This window comes from Dermacentor silvarum, chromosome 8 (assembly GCF_013339745.2).
Source record: "Dermacentor silvarum isolate Dsil-2018 chromosome 8, BIME_Dsil_1.4, whole genome shotgun sequence".
Lineage (NCBI taxonomy): Eukaryota > Metazoa > Arthropoda > Arachnida > Ixodida > Ixodidae > Dermacentor > Dermacentor silvarum.
In genome coordinates this window covers 26,471,608-26,496,154 of record NC_051161.1, presented here as the reverse complement: position 1 = coordinate 26,496,154, position 24,547 = coordinate 26,471,608, and the positions used below count along the sequence as shown (strand labels likewise).

Sequence of the window (24,547 nt, the reverse complement as noted above, 5' to 3'; positions counted from 1 at the left end):
TCAATATACATAGTGGATTACACATCATCGCAGGTCAACACACAACATTGATGTTGTCCCACTATGTTTCTGTTGTCACCCTTATATTGCTGCTATATTCCCCAGTTCTCCTTAATAGACCCCGAAGAAGCCAGCAATCACCACTACATAGAATGACAAGCTACGCACGTTAAGTTTCTGGTGCATTCTACTTGTAAATTATTTGCAATTTGATAATCCACATCAGAAATTTAAGCAGGCATGGAGAGAAAGACAGATCTGTCTTTCTACAGAGCCAATATGCATTGTGCAAGATGCACTGCCTGCAACAGCACCAATTATGGCCCGTTCCCAGTAACTTATCCAATGAAAAAATGCACACTACTGCCACTGGAAGTGCACTGCACAACAATAAATTGAGTTGAATTGAAGATTATTTTATCACATAAGTAAAGTGATGTACTGTGGTGAGTGCGGGATAAAAGCTGCTTACCGGCAGATTGACTGTTCCCACCTCCCCGTGAACAACAGGCAGCAACATGCAACATATTCAGTGTACATACTTGTGGCAAGATAAAAAAAGAAAAAAGGAAGAGAACAAAAAATAAAAGGAGGCAGGGCTTGTGCTGTACATCAGACGCGGTCTCTCGGCCATAGTATAGGTTAAGGCGCGGAAGGAATGTTGCTTGCGGATGCTGGTCGAGGCAGAGGGAGAAAGTGTGTTGGCAGTGAAGCTCACCTCCTGGCTGCGTGGCATCACAGCATATAATTTCCTTCTATCTCCTCTCTAATAACCTAATCTTAAAAAATAATGCGGTAAAACGCTCTCTAAATGCCATCCTACAATTTCCAATGTTTGCCTATGCCAAAAATTTGCAATGGGGCCTAGTGAGGGGCATTTTAAGACTGATAGGTCTGATGGTGTATTCCCTACTGTATGCAAGCCCACCTCTTCATCCTCAGCAGCTTGGCTCTCACACTGCTACAGTGGAATGCAATCAGATGAGAAGAATAGCTACCATTACTGGCCCTGGATACAAGATATCAATGTGTGACTTCTTCTGGTCCTATGCAGCCATTGTACCGATTGTTGTTCAGTGTGTGCTGCTTCTGTGTGGTCAGGCTTATGTTACATGACAGGCGGGTTTCTTGGTGATGGGCTCTAATGTGATCAACCTACCATTACAGCTCTCTGCCAGCCACAACCAGATCACACGGATGTACTCGCTGGCCAGGTTATCGCAGCTCTCAAGCATTGATCTTTCTAACAATCTCATTATCTGCATTGAAGGTGAGCATTCTGTCACTTAATTTTGTCAGCTCTCAAAACATATTTGGCTTTATTGCTACAGAATTTTTAAGATTCTGTATTGGGGGGTTCTTTGTCGCTCTTGCAGCATCAAGGTTCTATCTTACTGCACTTTATTAAGCACAATATAAAACCATCAGCTTCGCTGATTACCTGCTTCAGGAATAAGTGTTGGATCTTGCTTTCAAATATTTTCTTGTGTGTTCTTCTTATCTCTCCTTATAAATAAATAAATAATAATAAATAATATATATATATATATATATATATGTGTGTGTGTGTGTGTGTGTGTGTGTGTGTGTGTGTGTGTGTGTGTGTGTGTGTGTGTGTGTGTGTGTGTGTGTGTGTTTTTTGCAGACTGCATTTTTTTTTGCCACACTGCCCTCTTGTTTAAATTTTGGTGACATCTAGCATAACCTAGCATATTACATTTATGTCAGACCTCTGAGCACTCACCTAATAGTGCATGGCCTGTTAATTTGGTTCTTCACAACACTTGTGTCAGCTTGAATATAGTGGTTGTGTTCCCTAAAAATAGTAGCCCCTAAAATGTTTGGCTGCAATTATAGGGGTTAAAAAAAAGAAACATAAGCATTTTTGAGGGGATTTACTGAGCGGTTTCTTTTTGGTTAGACGTGCATTTTAAGATTGTTCAAGGGCAGTTACAATATGCGATCTGGCTGTGCCAATTTTTTATGGAAAGAAACCTAGTTCAAATGACACTAGCATTCTCTACAATTTGCATTTCGATTTCATTGGTCACATGTGTTGTTAGCTTGTTTATTCACTATTACTATGATGTTTAAACAGCAATTTTGAAAATTATTATCATGGAAACTAATGACACCTGGCATCAGAATTATTGCATAATGTGATCGCATGCTTCTGTCATTGTTATTCTTTGTTGCTTTTTATGCAAATCACTTTTAGAAAAAAATTAACCTATATTGGGACTTGGCATTCAGAAATTGTTGTGTAGGTTTTTTAACTTGAATGCACAGCTCACTGGTTTTTTGTGCACTTCTATGACTGTCCTTATCCTCTGAATCCTGCTAAAATGTACATCATGACCAAACAATAAACCTGTGGATAGAATTCGCTAAAAGAATGCATTCGTTTCTTTTTCATTCTCAATAATTGCAGCAAAACAGTTTAGTTTTGGGCTAATATTTTAGAGCAATGCAGCCACTATTTTCAAGCTGAAACCAATGTCGTGAACAACCAAATTAACAGACTAAGCACTATTAGAAGAATGAACGGAGGTCTGACATAAAAGTAACAGACGTTTGCATGTCAGACCTGGACATAGCACAAGTCACACTGTGTTTGCACTTGTGAAGCCTAGGTCTGCCATGTATTCACTTTGTCATCTTATTAAGTGAACAGTGCAATGGTGAACAGCACGAAGACCGCCTCTATGCTGTTCACTTAGTAAGATGCCACCTTGCTAATTTGTTCAGGCAAAGTTACTTCAATAAAGATTTTATTTTGCCATGCGAACATTTAGCATATAATTAGCCTCATGATGAATCAAGGCTTGCATTAAGACATTGTCTTGCCTTGTCATTGTGTGCACAGCACTCAAGGATCTTAAGTACCTGGTCTCGGTAAACCTCTCGAACAACAGGATAAAGGTGAGTGTGCTCTGGCGGCCGTTCGTCCACTGGCAAAGATGCTGATCTGTCTGCTGTGTGATGCAGAGTCTTCAAAGCATCCAGTACTCTACTACCCTTGTGTACCTGGACCTGTCCGGAAACTTGATACCTTCACTGATCGACCTCACATCATTGACTCGGTTAAAAGTAAGTCGTCCTTTTGATGCAAGAAAGAAAAGGGTGTAGTATGGCACTTTATTTGAATTGAGCGGAATAGAATGGATGAGCATTTCTGGAGAACAGAAGAGCACTGCCAGAGGATGTTTTGCACTTGAATATTTGCGCCATAGCATGTATTGTGTACAAACGCACTGCAGGTATAGCAAAATTAAGTACCCCTGCCAACCGTGGCTAGCTTCTTAGGTGTTTTCACAACAGTTGAATGAAATGCATGCTTGGGGTGTGGCCCATATCATCCTATGTTGTGAACACTTTTGCAGCTTTCTCATGTTGTGTGTGCCTTGACTGGATGTTTAATTCATTGATTATAATGGCCCCAAGGCTGCACTTGGCCAATGAGGAGCACTGCAGTGGTGAAGCGTGACATTAGTTTTGATCACTTAGGGTTCTTTAACTTCCAGCGAAATTTCAGCACATAGAACCTTATTTCATTTCGCCTTGTCATAAAGCAGCTGCTGCAACTGGAAGTTGAAGCTGTGGCCTGAGCAGTGAAATTCAACAAACACTGAACTGCCGGGGTGGCTTGTGCAAATGACATTGTGTCTACGTATGGGCACAAGTTTATTTCAACAGGTGCGTGTAAACTTGTATTTCAGACTAAATATGAATGGCACTGCTTTAGCCACACACATCGCACTTGTGAGCATAGACCCAAAGATTCTATCCAGCTGGCTTGCTGACGTTTTGGAGACAGTGAATTGAAGTGAAATGCCTTTATTGGGTTGTGGCGAAATTCTAGCCACCACTTGCTGGGCAGGTGCCTCGTAAACTACTGTTTCTCGTCTTCTGTCTATTCCAGTGATGTTGTAGCCATCTTAGCTCTGATCCTTGGGGCTGGACCCCCTCAAGCTCTGTTTTGGCACCGAAGGCAGTTGCCATTGCTGTACTACAAGCTCAAGACCGTGTTTCTTGCCATGCTCATGCGTAGCTGCAGACAGCAGGGTAATGTCTCAAGCATTATTTTCTTGTTTTGTGCAGACGCTCCTTTTGAAGAGAAATGAGATTACGACGCTACAAAAGGCACAAGCGTACCTTCCAAGTGGACTCTGTGTCTTCTCAGTTGCTGAGAATAAAATTACTGACCTCACAGAGGTATGTTTTTTTCTGGGCGATTTCTTCTTGCTTACCTATTGAGCCAACTGCTCTAGTTCTGATAACTAGCTGCTTAAACTTGTTGTTGCAAGTTTTAAGTATGAGTAGCAGCCATAAAAAGGCTTTACCAACCTACCTAAGTGTACACCCTCTCTGCTCTGATCTGTCTTTGGTGCATATCTTTAGATGCAAGGCCACTGATATCTATACGGGATGCTCATTCCCTATATCTTGTTAGTGCACTTTATCATGTAAATTGTGGGAACTAACTCATGCATGTACATGTGTTAGATAAACAAGAATGTAAGCAACGTGTGCTCTACATAATCTACTGAATTTCCATGACTTTTTTGCAGTGGTCGTTTAAAGGGTCTGTCTGCTGTTTTATTGCGATAGCAATTATATGGACACTCAAAAGCAGATTTCTGCCGTCGGCGTCGCCGTGAGGTTCCGTATGATGTCAATGGAGATGAAATCGTCGCCGCGCGCCGAACGCTGTATGTGCGAGTGAAAGGGCGTGAGGGGCGCGCGCTTTCACGGGGAGTGAACGCACGGCGGAGAACAAACACGTGTTCTGCGCCGTGCTCGCTTAAGGGCTGCAGAAGTAGGCGTCTCTTTCCTCCTTTACAATCACCATATATGTAGAGCAAACGCACCTTCTTCCGACGCGCGAGAGGCTGTGGGGGAGGGGGGGGGAGGCGACGTTTAGCTGCGGCACCAAGTGCCTATTTATATCAGAGGCTCCGGCAACAGTCACCAACGCCGCACGCATTTTGAGCGAACGCGGGCTAAACGCCGACGGCGTCGACAACAGTTCTGCGTGTTGCCGGTGCTGCTGCATGTCCAAGTTTATACAGCTTATAAAGCTAATATCATTACTCCGTATAGCTCTCTACAAATTTGCTATCGCAATTGATGCTTCGCCTTTCAGGTGAAACTGCGACAACTTTTTTCGAGGACCTCCTAATTTGTAGCACAATAGAAAGACTACTATTTGAAATGTCTGTACGTGCAGTTCTTTCTTTGGAAAACGAGTTGAAATTTACAGAACAGAACTTTTGTTTCTGCATAATCTCTTCTTAGAACTGTGTAATAATTCCTGCAACACTGATTACTGAACACGATGGCAAAGCCATGCCGGTAAAAGTGAGTAACTAGAAGCGCATAAGATTTCTGGAGGAATAGTTACATTGTGCTAAACACTGAAATTATGACCGTAACAGCTGTCCACAGCATGTAATCATTTGTATAAGTAATTGGTTCTTTTTTTTTATTAGTCACCTAAAATCTAATGTGTTTCCTACAGGCACAGTCTGTGTAGTCAGTGTCTTTCTGTTGGCGCTGCTGCTAAAACCTAAGCCTTTTGTGCGACGGTCATTGTGGTAAGGTGTGCCTACACTTTTGTTGCAACCATGATGGCTTGCCTTAAAAGCACAAAGCCTTTTTGACGTCCTGAATATGACAGTGGCCCTCGCGTCACTCCCACAACACGACTCCCACTGATGCGTGTGTCTATGTCACGAGGGAGCACTTTAGGACAGATTGATGCACCACTCTGTTCGTCTGCATGGAGGCAGCGCCACTTTTCAACACGCACAACTGGAAAAAAAAAAAATTTATGACACAAAAAAGTTTAGTAGAAGCGCATAAAATACAATTTTAAGCAATACAATAATGTATCTAAGCAAAATAACTCTCCCTGCATGAGTTTTAGGTCACACAATGGTACACGGTATGGTCTACACGGTTTCACCGTCAAGCGACGCCACACGACTATCTTGCTCAACTTTTAGAGCAAAACAAAACAACAACAACAAAAAAAACCTTGTTTATGGAATAAAAGCTTGCTCGTTTCCGTCAATGTGACACTAAATCTTCTCATTCCCACCACAATCCAAAGACATGTTCTGAGCATTAGACAGTGCCTTTAAAGAAGCTATGCCTGGCTTTCTTGATACCACATTGTGGCTTCATTTAATTCTAAGATACCACAGATACCTCCTTATTTATTTTCTTTCCAAAGGGACCACTGGGACCCACAGAGCTGTACATTCATGGCCATTAATGCATCTTGCGTGGCTTTGGCCCATGACATTGATAGCAGCCACACGTCTTATGCTTTTGTCCCTGTTCCTTGTGGCATAGCATAAATATCATGAATTGCATCAACTGAGTTTTTAACATCATGATAAAAGCCATTTATGATAAGAGTGCTGACAGTGGTCTACCTGCTTTCCTTCACGCTATGCAGGTGTCCTTCCTTTCGCACCTCTCATCTTTGGAGAGCTTCTCTATCGGTGGAAACCCCTGCGTCAACATGACAGGAGGCATTGTGTATCCTTGCAGGCTCCTCTCTTACCTATTTTGCATGTTTATTTTCTGGGAAATTTGTTTAATTACACCTTAAACTGGTTGATCCTCATTTCGGGAAGCTTCATAAAGAATTCAACTTGGCATGGAGAATGGCAAGTACAGCATCTGATGTATATAAGAACCTTCCTGTTTGGGTAAAATTCGATATTTCCCGATTTTTTGCACCCTGAAAAAGTTTCATGAAGATCGGGTTACACTTTCTTCCCGAAGTTCTGCCCTTTTGTAAAGGGTAACTATAAATGCAGGTGTTACAAAACTACTGAGCGCTGCTTGCCTTGTCTGAGGAAGTGGTCAGGGTGATTATTATTGTTGTTGTTATTATTGTTATTATTAAATGTTTCCTTCTTGCTTAACTATCAAGCAAATATCAGTATACTACATGCAGCATCTGCTGGCCTTGAGTAAATGAAAGTTTGTTGCCTTTTTAGCAGCCATGTTTACATGGCTGCAACAGTGGCGCATCGCATTGCATTTCTCGCACATCATATACATGTAAACGGTGTTAATGCTCTAGGAAGCGAACGCAGTGCTGATGTTGCTCTGCATTGCAAAATGAAGCTGTCGCATTGAGGGGACGTTTTCCAAGATAGAGTTTGTTGAAAGACTGAACAGGTCTAGAATGGACACAGAAATGCTGAAAATGCAGATGATAATGTACGTCAACAAGGTCTTGTAAGATAAGAAAAAGCATCGCACCCCTTGCGAAGCATGCGCATCGGCACTTTCTTTCCTTCGATAAAAAAGTGCAGAGAACAAAGTAAAGATCGGTTGACCAAGCACGTCTGTATTTGTTTTTGGTGATATGTGGTTACTTTAAAGAGTGTAAATAATGCCTGCCAATGGCGGATTTGTATAGATAAGTTTGTCACAGGACTTCCGAGTAGCTCTCTTTGTCATTATACGTTTCTGCGAGTGATTTTGCTTGTTTGTTTGTGTCCAAAAGGGAGACAGTTGCCTGTGTTAATCATTTGTGACAGTTACCACGGAACTCCCGGGTTCGAGCTCCATGACAACGCAATCCCTGATTTCCACTCGGTTTTCCTCTTAAAAATTAACATTAAATTTTAACCCCCTAAATTTGAGAAAAAATAAAACCTGAAAATGAAGGGCCCCAGATATATATAGTTATGGGTTATCTTGTGGATGAGAGCAAAGATTTGTTTTGCTTTGAGAATACAAATTTGATGGCAAACTTTTCTGTTTTTACAGGCTATATAGTTGATTAGCATCATTATTGTGATGCATATTTATTTATTTATTTATTTATTTATTTATTTATTTATTTATACATACATACATACATACATACATACATACATACATACATACATACATACTGCAGCCTCAATGTCAGAAAATGAAAATTGCAGCTGTTTTTACAATAGACATAGTGCGTAGTCAGCCATGTTCTGAGAGCTAAAGACAAGAGCATCAAGAAAGAACTCTCGGAGGAAGAGGAAGAAGGTATTCGTCCGGCTTGCGTCAGGCTCCTAAAGCCGATGCAAACAAAAATCCACATAAAAGGAAGCACACTAAGGGATCCGGCTTATATATTGAAGCTATAATGTAGTCAATTAAGGATTATGTCCATGATATCTTTAATAAACTTCTAATAACTCGAGCTGCGAGAAAGATGTTCCACTTATTACAGCAAAGCTTCAAGTTTTTTTCAGTGGTTGTGATACTTTTCGCAGGTTTTCTTTGATTCAAGCGTCTTTCTGTATGGTTGTAAAATATACCCATAACCGCATGGTGAATCATATATGATACACGACAATTTCCATTCAAGAAGCCTCAACCGTGCGCTGTTTTTAGAAAATTGAGGTCTGTTAACTTTCTTTTTCTCTTGTGGGACGCATATGCATTTTATTACAATGATAGGTGCACACACAAGCTGCAACAAACATTGAACAGCGTTAAACTGAGAAGCAGCACATTGCTTTTGAGATAACAGTGAATTTTGCAGCGACTTTGATTTCGCCGATTTTGTCTGGTATAGAAACTTTTCTGGCTATAAACCTCCACAAAGCAGGTACCTCTTTAATGTTCTTTTATCGTAAGAAGATTTACAAGAATGGCTTCGGAGATGGGCAAGCAAAACTTTCTGAAACAAAATTTTTCGCAACATTTGAAGCAACTTTAGTAAAATCATAAAATGAACCCAAATTTGTAAACTTTACGGAAAATTCAGTGGAGTCGACAGTCGTGGTGTTGCTATCCCTTGCTTCAGCCATTGTTGAAATATACTTCTTTTCTGGTGAGCAAGACAAGTGTTATCATGAGATATATATTGGCAAAACAGAAAAGAATAAATGTAGGTTTTTTTTGTAGTCTATGAGTTTGGTTGAAGCTGTGATGTAGGCAAAACACAGTGAAGCTATTTTCATTAGCTTGTTTATTCATTTGTGTGACCTGGTGTGTGAGGTTATGTGGTTGTATTTTTTTTTTTTTTTCCTACTTTGAACCATGCTTATTCAGAGACACTCCCATTCAAATCACTCTGGTTAAAGATGTGAATGGGAGTGTGTTGAGGTTGCAAACATGAGTGTTTAGCAAACCAATTGAGGTAAGAAGAGATTAAGACCCTTAATCAGTTTCACACAGTGGTTTTGACTACAGACCCTACGTCATCAACTGGTGCCTCGGTCTCAGAGTCCTGGACGACTTTGTTGTCACACAGAGGGAAAGGTGAGCAATGTCCTATTTTGTTGCATCACCATTCAGGTATTCCACTCACTACAATTTTGCCTTAAAATTTGCATGTTTCTCATGATGTGCTAGGTTAAACAAGACCACTTATGCCCCTATATGTTTCTAAGTGCAGACATTAATTTATTTGTGAATGCTCTTGAGATGCAGTGGTTACAGTTTTTTTTTTGGTAGCAGAATTTACTTCACCGTGCCACAAGGTAAGCCATTTTCAAGCACAAAAGTTTTATTTTAGGAGAAAGCTTTATATGGTTAAAAAAAAAAATGTTAGAGAAACTAAGGAAACACCACTGAATAAAATGAGTAAAATTGGTTCATAGGATCCGAAGAGATTATGGGTGGTCAACGTAAGTTGCAATCATGCAGGAATGGTTTCCTTAACTCCCCATTAAGAAAGAATTTGCTGTCCTATAAACTAACACAATACAACTACCATCAAAATATAATAAGAGGCATGCATTACTCAGATGATTCATCTTGAATTAGTCTTGGGTAGAGAGTGAATAACTTAAATGATAGCTCGAGGCCTATTTGGGTAAGTGAGTAAGAGAGATCACCACGGAAGCTTCACATGCAAGGCTATATAGTATAGTGGGTTAAGTGTCTCTTTAATGTTAGCCTGGGGCCACACCCAGGCATTGAAGGATGTCACACCTTAATACTGTATGTGTGTCAGTATGTCTTCAGTCATTGGCATTCCCACGCAAGGCAATGCACACTTGTTGAGGCGATAGCGACTGGTCGGGGTCATTGTGTTGCCATTGCCACTAAGGTGATCATGTCGTCTGTCATGGAGTGTCTGCTCTGGCCTTGGTTAAAAGCACTCAATGTCCGGTGGCATTTCTGCATACACGTGTATATATTTGAATTGTAAGTGAATGTGAACAAAATAGAATTGAAACATTTAAGGATTGCAAACACTTCCTAGTATGAAATGTAGTGCGTGATAGGGATACTTGCAAAGAAGAGACACTATACATCACCTTTTGCTGGCACCAAATAAACACAGCTGTGAGTGCAGCACCTGTCTTGTTGGTGCATATTTTTTTCTTTACACTAACATTTGTTCTGTGTGTGTCTCTAAACACAGTCATAGCTGCAAAGCTCACCTAACCTAACAATTTCAGAGTTGTGCATTGTTAATTAAACCTTTCTGCTCATTTCTTTTTCTGCAGGTACAGAAGGATGGGGATCTTAGTGAAGGGGGATGCTTCCTTACTCGAGTCTGAAAATTTTCTACGGTGGCACTTTTGTGGTCATTTCCAATATAACATTAACTAGTTACATTAATCAGATTTTCCTTTTTCCGTGAGCGATTGTTATAAGTAGTAAACAGTATACATGCAGCCGAGACTCCAGAGGGAGATATGTATGCTCCAGGACAGTGGAGTGGTGTTTTATACTCAAGACACAGAAATATGGTCGAACATCATTATAATGAATTGTCATCCACTGTGAAAATGCCTTCATTATATTTGATATGCATTAGAAGCATACATGCTGATAGTATCAGGAAATGTAAGCGTGGTGCCTCTGACAGGCCAGCAAAGGGTCTCCTCATGATTTTGACAGCCCGTTGGTAACTTATCAGCAATACATGACCCGTGAACAGTGCTAAATTACAGACACACTTACCGACACAAAGGAACAATGTGTTGGCTTGTTGGCTGCAGGTCAGCCAAGCCAATCTATTGGCCAAAAGTTGTATACATGTCCAGAATGTGACATTTTAAGCTGCTCTTGCTGAGTACTTGGCGTTTTATTGCGATAGCAATTATATGGACACTTCAACTGGATTTCTGCCGTCGGCGTCGCCGTCGCCGTGAGGTTCCCTATAGATAAAATCTTCGCCGCGTGCCGTATGCCCGAGCGGAAGCGTGCAGGGACGCGCGCTATCACGGAGAGCGAACGCACTCAATCTCCCACGCGCAAGCAAGGACGCGGGAAGCCAGCGCCGGAGGGAGCGGGGGGGGCACTTCCACTCTGCCAACAACCGCGCTCGTCACTCGCTCGCACCGTCTCTTATCTCCACACGGCTCTGACCTTTATGCGCTGTGCATTCGCCGCTCAGTTTCCGTTGAAGCGATAGACCGCACGTACCTTCGCCGCTGCGGCGTATCCGCTTGCTGCCAGAGTTTTGACGGTCGTTGTTTGCAGTCATTCAGTGTGATCTATTCATGTTTGTTTGTGCGCGCTCACACCACGCTTGTTCATTCAGTTAGTAATAGTCGGGCCACATTTTCCAACGCACGCTACACATACAATGCTGCCCGGATCGGCAGTGCAGCGCTACAGGTGTGTCCCTTCGCACGCGCTGCCCACGGGAAGCGCTTCTCATCAACACCACCGTTTCACATGCGCCTTCTCGTGGTCATCGAGTCTCTCTTCATGTCGGTCTACTTACGCCGCAGCACACCTGCTTACTTAATCAGCTCATGTTTACTACAATTCATATTGCTACCAAAGCCGCTCACCTTACTTCGTATGACATTGCTGTGTTGCTATCGCATTCATTGCTTCGCCCTTAGGGCGAAACTGTGATGCCTTTTTTTTCTACTAGAAGGGAGACCTATCTTGAGCTAGGTGTGGACAAATATTTGCTTTGCTGTAGCCAATATATAGTCTCAGACCTTCATTTTCGACTTCGTTATAGCAGTGAAATGCTCATTAAAATAAAGCATGGTTGACAAATTTTTAGATTTACTTCATTAAATCTGAAAATTCATTATTACTGCATTTGTTATGTCGAGGTTTGATTGCAAAATGTATTCGTATCATAAAACCTCCTAAGCGTATTTTTACGCATAAAATGGGCACAGCGTGGAGGACGATCACGCAAGAAAGAGAGATGAACACAGAGGTAACACAACAGTGCTGTGTTCGTCTTTCTTCCTTGTGTTATCTTTGTTCTCCATGCTGTGCTGTTTTTTACCATGACTAACCAACTCACCAAAGCTTCTGCCTCTGTCAACAAGCGAGTTCTAAAGAAATGTGAAGGTTGAAGGAATTTTCATGAAAGGGAAAGGCTGCACGAGAGTTCTAAGCTGGTCTAGTTGGTTCATATTCAACATGGCAAGCAATGCAGACGACAGGATAAGTTATACGAACAGGACAGAACCTATGCTGTTTGTACCACTTGTCGTGTCGTCTGCATTGTTCGTATTGCTGATCGTAAACGAGCTAGCCTACATTAGATCTCTCGCGCAGTCTATTTCTGCTACACAAGGCCCTTTTCATCTTTCATTTTCTGTGAAGCGAATCTGTCCTGTTCATATCACTTCTCCAATCGGCTGTGCTGTTCGTCATGTTGGAAGGCTACAGCTATGCAAAAGTAGTGCAAAAGCTGGAACGGGAGCTCATAGAAGTTTCCTTTAAAACTTCTGGCTACTTTTATGTAAATGCCACTTTTATCTGTCATTAATCTAGCAGTGTCATCAGTGTATTCTGCATGTTCGTGGTGCAGCCTAAAGGCCGAGTGGTTGTACAGCCAGGGCAAAGGGCGCTGTTTCCATCTGGGCGACCACCTGGCGCTTGTTGAGTACCTGTCACAAGTCTGCCCACTTACTGGTGCTGACCAGGTAAGTTGGCCTAACTTTTTTTGTCTTTGCTTCCATTTCAGTAGATCACCCTATGGAACTAATTCACATTTTGTGTTTCTGTAAGAACTGGCTTGAATACAAGAGTTCGTTTCAGGCAATGTTACTTTATCATTATGTAGCAACTAAAGTGAACGCATGTATATAGATTACTGATGTTTCCAGCCAGTTTGCTTCCTATTTCCTCAAAGTGTCAAAGGCCGGTTCATTTGGGGGAAAAACTGCTGCCTTCACCTTTTGCTGCTAGTGTTGTTTCTTTTTTCCATCAGAGATTCTTTAAAACTTGAAGACAGAAAGGTTTTATGTACAGGTATTTAGAGGTGGTTATATGCAGGTGAACATTCGATCTGGCAAGCCAAAGGCGCTGTACAATGCGGACTCCTCTACGTGCTGGGGGACATTCATGTTATGATTAGAGAATTTGACTATTTAGCCGGTGTTCCAGTGACACATTGCACCTATTGACCATACTGCATGACACTAAAAACCCAAACAACTGCAGTCATGCCGCATTTCGGCGCGATCTCATTCTGCGAGATCGCATGTTGGCGAGGCCAGAAATGGTGATTGGTTTTGCTCCCACACCTTAGCCTCCTTCAACCCCCCTGCCTCACATATCGCTATCCTTTACATATGCAGAACAGATTTCGGTGCCCTTGGCTTTGAAGTAATGTTCTTTATGGCTAGCAGCACCATAGATCACTTGGCCAAAGAACAAGTACGCCTTTATAATGGGAACTGCAAGTCTTTTTAGATGATGTAGACAAGATAATCATCAGCACCTTGCACATTCTGGAAGGTGTACAGTATAGACCACTTATAACGTAACCGCTTATAGTGCAGGACCGGATATAATATGGTTCACCAAGCAAAAGCTTGTGCCAATAACTTGTGTCACTGCTCAGTGACTTCGAAAGTGATGGCGATTGTCTATTTGGGCAACACTTTACAGTGAAACAGCTGCTGAGAGTTGTTGCAGATCTTGCCAAATTTTCAAAAGAGCTACTGCATATTTGATTGCTTTACCTCTGAGTCAGTTCCAGACTTATCCCTCGGTGGCAAGCCTGCTTTTCGTCTGCGGTTATCATCAGAGGCCTTCCATTTGCTATTTCGTCTGTGGAATAGTTTAAGCAAAATGTGTACAAGCATCAGAAGGTGGATATAACACAACACTCACATGCCACTGGATGAACTTTTTATCTGAAGTTGATTTTGTATGTGTAGTGTCCTTCAGCCATTCAATTTCATAATGTGACAGTGCATCAACATTTTGTGCTCTATGTACATTCACTGCTCTTCAGCATCTGTCCGTTACCCCCAATAAATCGAGAAGAAGAGCATCCGAGGAGCTCAAATGCCACAGATACTCTTATTGTTCTCGCTTATTGCTTATCGAGGGCCTCGAATTTGGCTTTCTTGATGCCATGAGGTAGCATGCGAGGGTTTATTAACCAGTTGCCTGCTCCTAAGCTCACATACTGTGTGTGATGCCTGTGGTTAAAAGGATGTTTCACGTCCACTACTTTGGTTGTGAATGGTGCTGGCTAACACGCCCAGGGTTAATCTTGTACCTATGTATGAACACTCAAGAAGGTGACATAAAGCCGTAATGGGTAAAGCAACGCATGCGTAATGTGAAAGATGTGGGTATGAGCCTCATCTGTGGCAAGTTATCTTTTCATCTGCGTTTCGTTTCACTTTATATTATTATTTCTACATTTCAATTGAACATAATTTGCTCGATGCTTTCTCTGTCTTCATTTCCTGTTCCTTTGCGTGATCGTGACCTCCAGTTGCTATGGCATGCTATGCAAAGACTAGCTGATATGGTGTTGTGCTGCTGAATATGAGGTTGTGGGCCCGACTCCCGAACAGGGCAGCCACATTTTGATGGAGCAAACTGAAAAACAAAATTCCTAGGTAGTCTTACTTAAAGAAATTTAGCTAGTAAAACTTAACCTGGAGCCCTTTGCTCCAATGTTCCTCATAGCCACAGCTTTGTGACATAAAACCTCATTACTTAATTGTGCATCACTGGTGGTCAACTATCATAGTAAATTAGACTTATTCCTCAAAATTTGCATACATGCACTGCATTACATGGGCTCACTATGAAGGTCCTTCAGTGTAGCAAAAATCTCCTACAAGTGCCTGTAAGGGTTACAGAAACAAACCATGAGAAAATTGTATTATGTGAGGTTTGCTACCTGAAAGTCTTGCTCCAATTTGTTATTATAAAGGTCACTAACTGTTGCTTTCGGATTTACACCAAGGGTCTGCACTGCATTTTGATACCTGGCAGCATTAAGGGGACACAAAATAGAAAAAAAATTGGCTGTGACTTAACTCAGTTATTCCTGGGTGTGCGTAGTGAGAGGTACGGTGAAAATTATTGTTTAGCTTGGTTTTCTCTACGGTTACATTTTTATCTTTTAGCTTCGTACGTCGGAGTGTTTAGGTTTGGTTGTTACCTCTTGTTAAGTTATGGTTACATTAAAGACTAGACATTTTTAAAGTGTTACGCATTTATTTTGAAAGTCTTCATCTTGTTGTTTCTCAATTGCCACAGAGATGGCCTGATGGTCGGTGAGGCGGGAGGATAAGGTGTTGTCATGCAGTAACTTGAACACGTTTCGGGTGCTATCCTCATCTGAATCCACTCGCCTGGCTGCTTCGTACTTACGACGCTTCTCTAGGCGTGCGGCTCGTTCTTCCTCCGTCTCCTCAGCTCGCTGCCTCCCCTTGGTTTCATTCCGACGACGAAGCCTGGCTTCCTTCAGTCTCTCCGACTCACTTTCCATATCTGCCGACGAATCCCACTGAGCTGCCCCTTCTATATATACGATGCAACGCCGGCTCCTCCTCTCACGTCAAGCCAGATAGCGCGGCGCTGCCAGCTGCGGCAGTTGTTGTCGCAATGCGGTTTCACCGACTCCTCCTCTGACGTCATGCCAGATGGCGCGGCGAGCGGCGTTGCCAGCTGCGGTGGTTGCTAGGCAACGACTCAGCTCGCGGTGTGGCCACCGGCCACAGCGAAACGGCGAGAATACGGCCAATGTAGCTCTCGCTAGAATAAGCTTAGCTGTGTTAGTAAATTACCCCACTTCAATGCCGAAAAAGCCTCTCCTACCGTCAGAGGAGGCTTTATATACCAGAAAAGATGCAAGAACGAAAAACGGGTGGCGACGCTGGTTTGAAGTTCCCGCACCAGCTTGCTGTGACATCATGGCTTTTGATGGCACCTATTCGGGTTGGGTTAACTTTATTTATGAGTAAAGGTGGACTACATTGTGTTCTAAAGATGCCATAGAGGGAACTTGGCAAGTTTTGACAACTTTGATTGCACTGCAGTGGCCCAAATCCGAAAAAAATACTTTAAAATCCTTGATGTGACACTGATGTACCAGCACCGAGGTCTTGGTGCAAAATTAAAAAAATGGAAGTCCAGCCTTCATTATCTCTTGTGGTAATCAACCTCTTACTGTGAAATTAATGAACAAAAAGTGTTGTCAGGATACTTCATTACTATAAATTGATTAATTGTTTCTCTTTAATGCCCATTTAAATGTGTCATGGAGGAGCAGGAATGCAATTTATTGAAGAAATACCCTGTCTTGCCAGTGTGTAATTTACACAGATACTATGCTTTCCCAATGCGAGAAGAGCATTGACCAGATTGCTTGGTCACAATATCGTTTCGCTTTTTTGTTTTTTACTCTAAAATGAAAACCGCAATTCATCACCACTGGATTCTGCCACGGCGGCTCAACAGATATGGCGTTCTGCTGCCGATTGTGAGCTTGCGAGTTTGGTTGTCAGCTACTGTGGTCTTGTTCAGATGGGCGTAAAATGCAGACGTAGATGTGTACCGAGCTTTGAGCGCATGTTTAAGAACCCGAGGCGGTCAAAATTAATCCGGATCCCTCCACTATGAAGTCTCTCAAAACCTCAGTGTTGCTTTATGGATGTTAAACTCCATGAATAACCACATATTAAATACCATCAATAATAAATCACTGGAACTGCAACACTTTATAACTGCAGCTTTCCTTTCTTGCATGTTGAATGCATGCATTGCACGCATCATCAGTGTCATGTTGCCAAGGCTCGGCGTGAAATAACCCTGTGCCACTAAAATTTTCCCAATTTATTCTGGTGACACAGCTTGGGGCTACCATCTCTTATCAACACGTCGAAGTGATGGAGCAAACGCTAGGAGCCTAAGTTTAAAATACCATTGAAGAATAATGTTAAGTTCTGTCAGGTGAAGTACAGCAGAACCTTGTAGATGAGTTCCTGGCTCTTATGCTCTTAAATGCTGACACAATTTAGTTCCCATGGGATCATGTGTAGTAGCTTTCCGGTTATGTCCCAAAACTGCGATAGCACACCTCTGATGTGGCATCACCTTTCAGCAGTACTTACGTTGACTGCCACAGCCATGTATTTGGATACCTTGTGTGGTTACTTCACTATATATATACAACTGCACAGAAACTGAAAACAAGCCATGAGTGCTCAAAAAGAGACTGTTAGTATCCAACATTCGACAAAAGCATCTGATGAAAATCACAAGCTTAATTAAGTATGATTCATGACTACTATTGCGCTATGAGAGTGATTATTGTTCACTCTGTCTAGGAACAATAGTGAGCTTTATTTTGCAGATTTTCAATATTTTGTTGCTTTCCTGTTCAACTACAGGGATTCCGAATGTTATGTTTTCCTGGATCATGCATTCCCTTTCTGGTCTGTACCAAGAAAAATATCATTGGGGTTCTGCTGCATTTTTGCAAGACACTATCTCCATTTATTTTGTGGGAAAAGGTAATTAGCAGATAAAATTAAGGGCAAGGTTTTCCTTTTTGATTTTCACACCCAAATAAAAGGGCCAGTGCATTAGAATGATGTCGTGGTTTTTGAACTTTTTTCATATGTATGGACTATCCTCATTTGTCTAGAAAAAGTTTTCAAAATTATCTAGGTTGACTTTTTGGTTCCTTTAGATTGCAGTGTAATCCTTTTTTATCGAATTAACTATTAGCTAGCTCAGAGCAGACACTGTCGAAATCTCACGATGTCATAATAAGCTAGTTGAATAACAGCAAGCCCATCTTCCGTTTTTGCGTCTTCTCCAGGTTACCAAGGTTCTGCTCGTGGTAAGACTGACATTTCTGGTATCACAGAAGTGTAATTTGCCAACTTAACTTGGCAGTCTCCTTTAGTGTCTGTTTAACCTTCAAAGAAAGCCACTTTTGTGCAGCAAGAGCTTAATGTGCACCTTGACCTACTTTGAAAAGTCATGTGTGGCCAGTTTATTTATGCTGCATTTTTAGGCCTTGTAGCTTGAGTTACATTTCTAAGCAAGAATGCTCTGCAGAAGTCCACAGGATAGAACAAACTTCTTGCAAGGAAATACTGCCATCCATCAAGCTTGGGCACAATCCTGCAAAGGGAGCCATTCAAGGAGACCGAAATAGCTCTATTTGTAGCATAGTGCTCCAATTAGGGGGACAGCAATTTTTCCTCACTTGAAGTTATTCTCATAGGCTTTGCTTTACGAGTTCCTGTTCTGCCTCCCTGCTAGCGTGTGCACATTTCCTTCCTAGGTTGCTCAAAATTGTTCTCTCAGTTTTGTTCCGCCACCTCTGATTAAATGAGGTAAATTTATAATAATGGTCAAGAGAGGCAGATGCAAGAAAGAAGTTCTTGTCTGAGCACTAGCTGACGCAACTGCGAGCCACTTTTTGGAGAGCGAGGCACAAGAGGCAAAAAATATTCCTCCTGACCTGTTACACGAGGAAGCAGTAATCCACTCAAGGAGTCCAGCAAAAAGAAGAGATGTCTTCCTTTAATTGCATCCAGGGTTTTGCACAATCAATACAGAGCACTTGTTCAGGCACAGGTTCGAGAGCTTTGGCCGACGACAAACAAAAGACTCGTGCAGTCGGGGAGGAGCAACAGTTATGCAACTTTGAGCAGTACGTTATGCACCTAAGATAGGACGGCTGGAGACTGGAATGTGGACTGTCTCGTGGAAGACAGCTCGTAGGAAATACACCTACTAGACACTGTGGTGAGCACAAGCGCCTTTCACCAGGGGCTATTCGTTGAGCAGGCAGAGACACTATTTTTCCTTCGTTTAACTTCTCACAGCAGCGGCAGCTAGCTTGCATGGAGCTCTTGTAAACAGGTTTTAGCATGCATGTAAACATCACACATTCATGTGGCCAACACACCAAGGCCACCCAGCTTGCGGCATCTTAAGCACTTTGCTTGCAGCCTTATGCAAACCAGTCAAAAATAACAGGCATCTATCAAACACAGCCAGGTAATGCCTCATTATAATAAGCAATAGCTCTATATGAAAACTCTCTTAGTGTGTTCTAATATATTGATTTATATATACACACATCATATGTTTCCTAAGGGAAGAAAAGCAAGCACACAAAAAACGTCGCAGTCCATTATGAATTCATTGTGCATCAATCACGCGACCAAGAAAAAAAAAAAAAAAAAAGAGGAAGAAGCGAAGTAGTTACGTGCAGTAAAGTGGCACTGATTTCACAGAAAAATGTGTGCGCGTTCGAAGGAGCTATGGAGTTTCTTTCACCAACCACGAAACTGCTCGCGCGGCGCATTATACAAGAAAGCGATCGCGTTTGGCATGGCCAGTCCAGAGGGCGGGGGCATCTTTTAATAAGGCAAGAGAGCGTTGCATAAATTGCTCGCGTAGAGTCGCCAACGTCGAAAAGTATTGCACAGAGCTAAGTAGACAAGCACGTTTTGGACAAACGCGTGCGCGCGAGGCCGTCGCTCGAAGGACGTGATCAGGCGTGCTCCCTCCTCCGGGGACAAATTTTTCGGGTCGGCCGGCGGCGCAGGAAGCGTGGTCCGGTTGGCGACCCCGGGCCACCGGGTTCCTCGCCCACGCGAGGAGGGAGAAGACGGGCGGCGTTGACTACTGGTGGGACCGCGTGCGCGGCTCGTCCGGGCCCGCCGCCCCAACCGAAGCCCGGGGCTACTGGCGCGGCCTTCGCCGGGGCCGGTCACGTCACGTTGTCCACCAGTCTGTTGGGCGTCAGTCCCAGGAAGCTGGCGAACACCTCGCGGTTGGAGGCGCACGCGGGGCTCGGCGCGGCCTGGCCCCGCTGATCGCAGAGCGCGCGCAGGGCCTTCTCGGCGATCACCGTGAACGGCACGGTCACCTCGGGGAAGCCGTTGCCGTAGTCGCTGCCGCGCAGCAGGACGCGCTTCACCGGCGGCGGGGCTGGCGCTGGCTGCTGCTGCAGTGGGGCCGCGGGGTGAGGCACGAGATGCGCGTAGCCGTGCGGGTACTCGCAGGGCAGGAACGCGGGTGCCGCGGCTGCCCGCGCTGGGGACGGTGGTTCGCTGGCCTGCGGCTCGCGCGCCGGACACTTCCGGTAGTGCGTGCTCGCATCGGCGGCCGCCAGCGCACGTGCGGGCTCGCCGCCGCACCAGGTATCGCGCGGCCAGGGCTCGGCGCGCACCAGCGGCTCTCCGGGGGGTCTCGGGACGCAGTACGCGGCGCCCATCACCGGCGGGGCCTGGTGCTGCGGCGGCTGCTGCTGCCATCCCAGGGCGGCCGTCGCATGACCGCGCGGCGGTAGCGGTGGCGGCGGCGTGGCCGGCGGTGTGGTGGCCGCCTTCTTCACCTTGCGCCAGCCGCGGATGGTGGACTCGTTGAGGCCGAACTTTGTACCGGCCGCGCGATTGCTGAAGCGCTCGGCGAACTGTATCACCTGCAGCTTGAACTTCGCGTCGTACTTGCCCTTCTTCGCGGCCGGCGTCATCGCGCAGCGTTCGCTTCTCTGCCGCCGCCGATGCGTGTTTCGCCCCTGTGCGCGAACGGGGTAAAAGACCTCCGTCTGCTCCGGTCGCTCAGGGAGGGCGCCACGCGTCGCAGCGCCGCGCGCGCGCCACCCCCCCCCCCCCCCCCCCTCCTCGTCACCACCCGCAGCGCCAGCGGAGACGCCGGTGCGATTTTGCCGCCTTTTAGCGTACTCTTTTCGTTGTTCTCTGCGGACGCTAGAAAAAAATATGTTGCTATATCACACCGGCCGCAAATGCACAGCACAATCTCGCTTACGGAAGACTGACCGTCGCTGTTTTGTCGGTGACCTGCCGGTTGTGAAGCCGGCATGTTACCGCGCGAGGTCTGAAGAGAGTGAGAGAAAAAAAAAAAATGCAGTGTGCGCTTTCCGCATGAGTGGTGCTGGTTATGCTGCATGTATGACGCACTACATTGTTCTGCTGAACGGGGTGTGAGTGCGTTTTGTATGGTTCCACACAGAAGGGAGACAACAGATCGCTTAATACTGCTACACACTTTTTTTAATACAAAGTAACAAGATGTCCCCCGCCCTCCCCATTTCGAACACAAACTTTGTGATCTACAAAAACACCATTTACAGCTGCACTCAACCGTAGTTCCGGCAGTCCGAACACTCCAATTCGCAAAACACTGTCTCTGTCGCATGTTCTTGCGCAGAGATTTATGCTAAGGACGAGGCCTGCCTCGAAATGGGATGTTGCGTTTTTCCCATAGCTTTTTTATGACGCCTTCCAGTCTCTGCCTGCTACCAGATCTCATGTAGAACATCATAATGGGTGGCACATAGCTGCTCGTAGTTTGAGCTACGCAGGACATCTTGGGCAGGTTGGGCTTGTTTACAGCCCTTGAGAGGTCCAGCGGTTGATGCTCATCCGAAGACGTGCCTGCTTTGCTCTGCACTGCAGGCGGCTTAGCTCCGGAAAGTTCTTGCGGCATTCTCGTTGTGAGCAGTGCAGCTAACCTGGCAGGTGTTGCTCCTGGAGGGAACATTCTTGCATGCACACTTGGGTGGTCCAGGATTGAGTTGTGGTTGACAATGCCTCGACCACCATTTTGGCCAACAGACACATGCACATGGTGGAAACTTTGTGGTGATTTTCTGCTCTCAAGAGATTCTGGCGCAGGGATGTCTATGGGACTTCTCATCTTGCTTCTCAGCTTTGAAGTGTCCTGAATAAGCCGCCTTCTGTTTTGTGGCGCCTGGTAGGCTATGTAGTGACCAGGAGTGGTGCTCTTACGAGTACGGCCTCCAATTGCATTGTGTTCACGCGCACAAGTGTCCATTGTAGGCAAAAGCTCTTTGGGAATAGCATGGTTGCCGGGTGTCCTGCTACTCTGCAAAAGGTCAGTGTTTGGTTCGGATGATGGTACTTTTGAAGTGGCAGCTGCGGCTGGAGTGGAAAGGGCAATCTTTGATGCAGGGATGCTTAAAGCATGCCTGGATTGCAGGCCACATAATGCCTGCGTTTCCACCTGTATAACATTGTTCAGTAAAGCAATTGAGGTATCGAGTATATCGGTGCAGAGAGAATCTTTGGTTGACAACTCTGAGGCTACCCCTTGTGACGAAGGTGCCTTAGGAAGCTCCACCTTTCGCACTACGAGCGGCGCAACCGGACTGAGAGCCAAAGCGACGATATCGTGCATACTATCCGATTCCACTACTGGGAACACAGTCTCCACCTTTTGCACAGCACTGCCGGCGTTGGGCGACGTAGGCTGGGCTGCCGGGGAATGTGTGTCGTGAACGGTCATGTCGCTTAGAGCGTCTTCCTCTTCGCCGTCCCGCCGATGCCCGTCGGCTTCAGGCTTGGCCAGGGGGCTCTGTGGCCGGCTGCTATCAGCTTTATCACCGCTGGGGGGCTTGCCCGTCGCCGATAAGCCGTCAGGTGTCACAGCGTGCGGCCGGTGCAACGAGATCTTGAGCTTCAGCGAGCCTTCCTCGAGCGTGCAGACGCCGTGCACGGAGTCTCCTCCGCCGCTGCTCGGTTGATGGTCCGCATCGGCGCCGGTCGGCGCCGCCTTCTTGTGATGATGGTGGTGGTGGTGATGGTGCGGCGTCGACTGAGCACCGACGCTGGGCAGGTCTCCGTCGGACTCGCAGCCGCGCTGGACGTCGGCACCGCGTGCCCTCTTGGTGCGCTCACCGTCCTCGCTGCGTCGTCGCTTCACCGGAGCGCCGAGCAACGGCTGGGCCAGCCCGCCGCCGTCCAGGGCATCGCCGTTCTGCGCGTACATGGCGCCAGGCTGTTGCTCCCCGCTGTCGAACGCCAGCGCTGCTGCGCGCACGTGGTGCTGCTTGTCGTCGTCACACCTCCCTCGTGTTTCACGGTCCCCGCGGTCTTCGGTGTTGTCCGAATGCGGCGAGGAGGCGACCAGGTCTTCGTCGGCACTGTGGACGAGCGGTTGATTGATAGGGCGCATACGTCGCGCGTCGCCGCCGAACGCCAATTCGCAAATGTCACCCAGGGATCGGCGCCGGCGGCAAGCGAGAGAGCCGGCCGAGCGCGTCGCCGAATCGCTTCCTTCCCTTGTGCCGTGTGAGTTCGGCGGCAGCACACCGCGAAGAGGGCAAAGATGGATTCCTCGCCTACCTCGGGAGTCTCGCAGCAGAGCGGCGGCGTAGTTCGGCGGGCATACCGTGTCACAGCCCGAGGAGCGAGCGGTTTTGTTTTGCCGCGGCGTCGCTGGTCGTTGCCGTCAAGTCCGTCACTCGGCGGGCGCTGTGTCGGCGTCGTGCGCTTCTCGGCGCCGCTGTTCGGTGCATTCGGCGCGTGCTAGGCGCTAGTTAGCGCCGGCACAGGGCGACAACATGGCCCATTCCGGTGACACAACATCTTCGTCGTCGGGGCGGCCGCCTCGCTAGCACCCCCGAAAAACTTGGTTTTTCTTTTTCGCTCTCCCTCGTTCATTCTCTCCCGCGAATATGACACGGGTTTTTGACGCCGGGCGGCGCTGCGATGTCAGACCGGAAGCTTTATGACCGGAAACAAGCCCTCCATCTTTCTTTGCCTTCTTGCACTCTATCTGCTGGGTGGGAGAGGCGAGGAGAAGAGGCAAAATTCGGCCACCGGCAGCCCCGCCGCCACCGTACGTACCGCCGCGCTGTCGATGAGGGATTCTCTCGCTCGCTGTCGGTCGTGCATTATTCTCCGGCTTCTCGTCTCGCATTCCAATCCAGCGCGCGGCGTTTTACTGCTCGTTCTTTGCGCCGTGAAAAAAAGAAAAACTGCTCCGCTCCAAAGGCGTTCACTTGCGTTCAGCTGCCGAGTGCGAGGTCGCGGATTCAATTCCCGGTACTCAGACACCGGCGCAGACTTCGCACGCAATGAGTGGGTACGCCTGCTCCGTGTGTTTTTCGATGGTGTATTCTTTGAAATGCTACGAACAAACTCGCCTTGCAGGGAACCTTACTAAATTGATTCGCTTTCGCCGCCTTCCGATGTGCGCGCATCGGAAGGTGCTCGTTATGTGGAGATTTCTGAAGAATTACCCCTTCTTTATCGGGGCACTCCCGCTGTACAGCGTGCTCCGTGGCCAGCTTTATACGCAGCCGTCGATCCAGTGTGTGCGAAGCTTCGTGACAACACAGCCGATTAGTCAGCAAAAAAATCCTGACATTACAGTGCGTTCGTTGTTGCAGGATTTACGTGACACGGGAACGTACTGAAAATGACTACGCGACGATGCACCCACGTTCACTGACGTAGGAGAAAGAAAGGAAAATTCGGTGGCGATTTAGCGGTACATGTGAGAAATTCGTTAGTCATTACGCCACACCTCGTTGAGGTCCCGCTTT

The 24,547-nt window shown here is 45.7% G+C and overlaps 3 protein-coding genes across 3 annotated transcripts in view; 1 reads left to right on the top strand and 2 right to left on the bottom strand.

Annotated features, from left to right (window-relative positions):
• The window catches only part of LOC119460878 (centrosomal protein of 97 kDa-like), a 141,159-nt gene that overhangs the window by 639 nt on the left and 115,973 nt on the right, over positions 1-24,547 (top strand). Inside the window, 7 exon segments of the mRNA XM_037721991.2 lie at positions 1,168-1,270; positions 2,867-2,922; positions 2,989-3,090; positions 4,102-4,215; positions 6,467-6,549; positions 9,193-9,276; positions 12,761-12,875. Of these exon segments, the coding sequence (XP_037577919.2) occupies positions 1,168-1,270; positions 2,867-2,922; positions 2,989-3,090; positions 4,102-4,215; positions 6,467-6,549; positions 9,193-9,276; positions 12,761-12,875 (657 nt within the window).
• On the bottom strand, positions 18,718-20,786 carry LOC119460874 (uncharacterized). The gene has a single exon (XM_037721987.2). It carries the CDS (start codon positions 20,705-20,707, stop codon positions 19,943-19,945), a length of 765 nt encoding a protein of 254 aa, XP_037577915.1. The 5' UTR covers positions 20,708-20,786; the 3' UTR covers positions 18,718-19,942.
• Positions 21,227-23,759, bottom strand: LOC119460872 (uncharacterized). The gene has a single exon (XM_037721983.1). It carries the CDS (start codon positions 23,170-23,172, stop codon positions 21,415-21,417), a length of 1,758 nt encoding a protein of 585 aa, XP_037577911.1. The 5' UTR covers positions 23,173-23,759; the 3' UTR covers positions 21,227-21,414.

Bases quoted from the DNA above. Each gene is read 5' to 3' on its own strand.
- LOC119460874 (XM_037721987.2), bottom strand. From the start codon at position 20,707: ATGACGCCGGCCGCGAAGAAGGGCAAGTACGACGCGAAGTTCAAGCTG.
- LOC119460872 (XM_037721983.1), bottom strand. From the start codon at position 23,172: ATGCGCCCTATCAATCAACCGCTCGTCCACAGTGCCGACGAAGACCTG.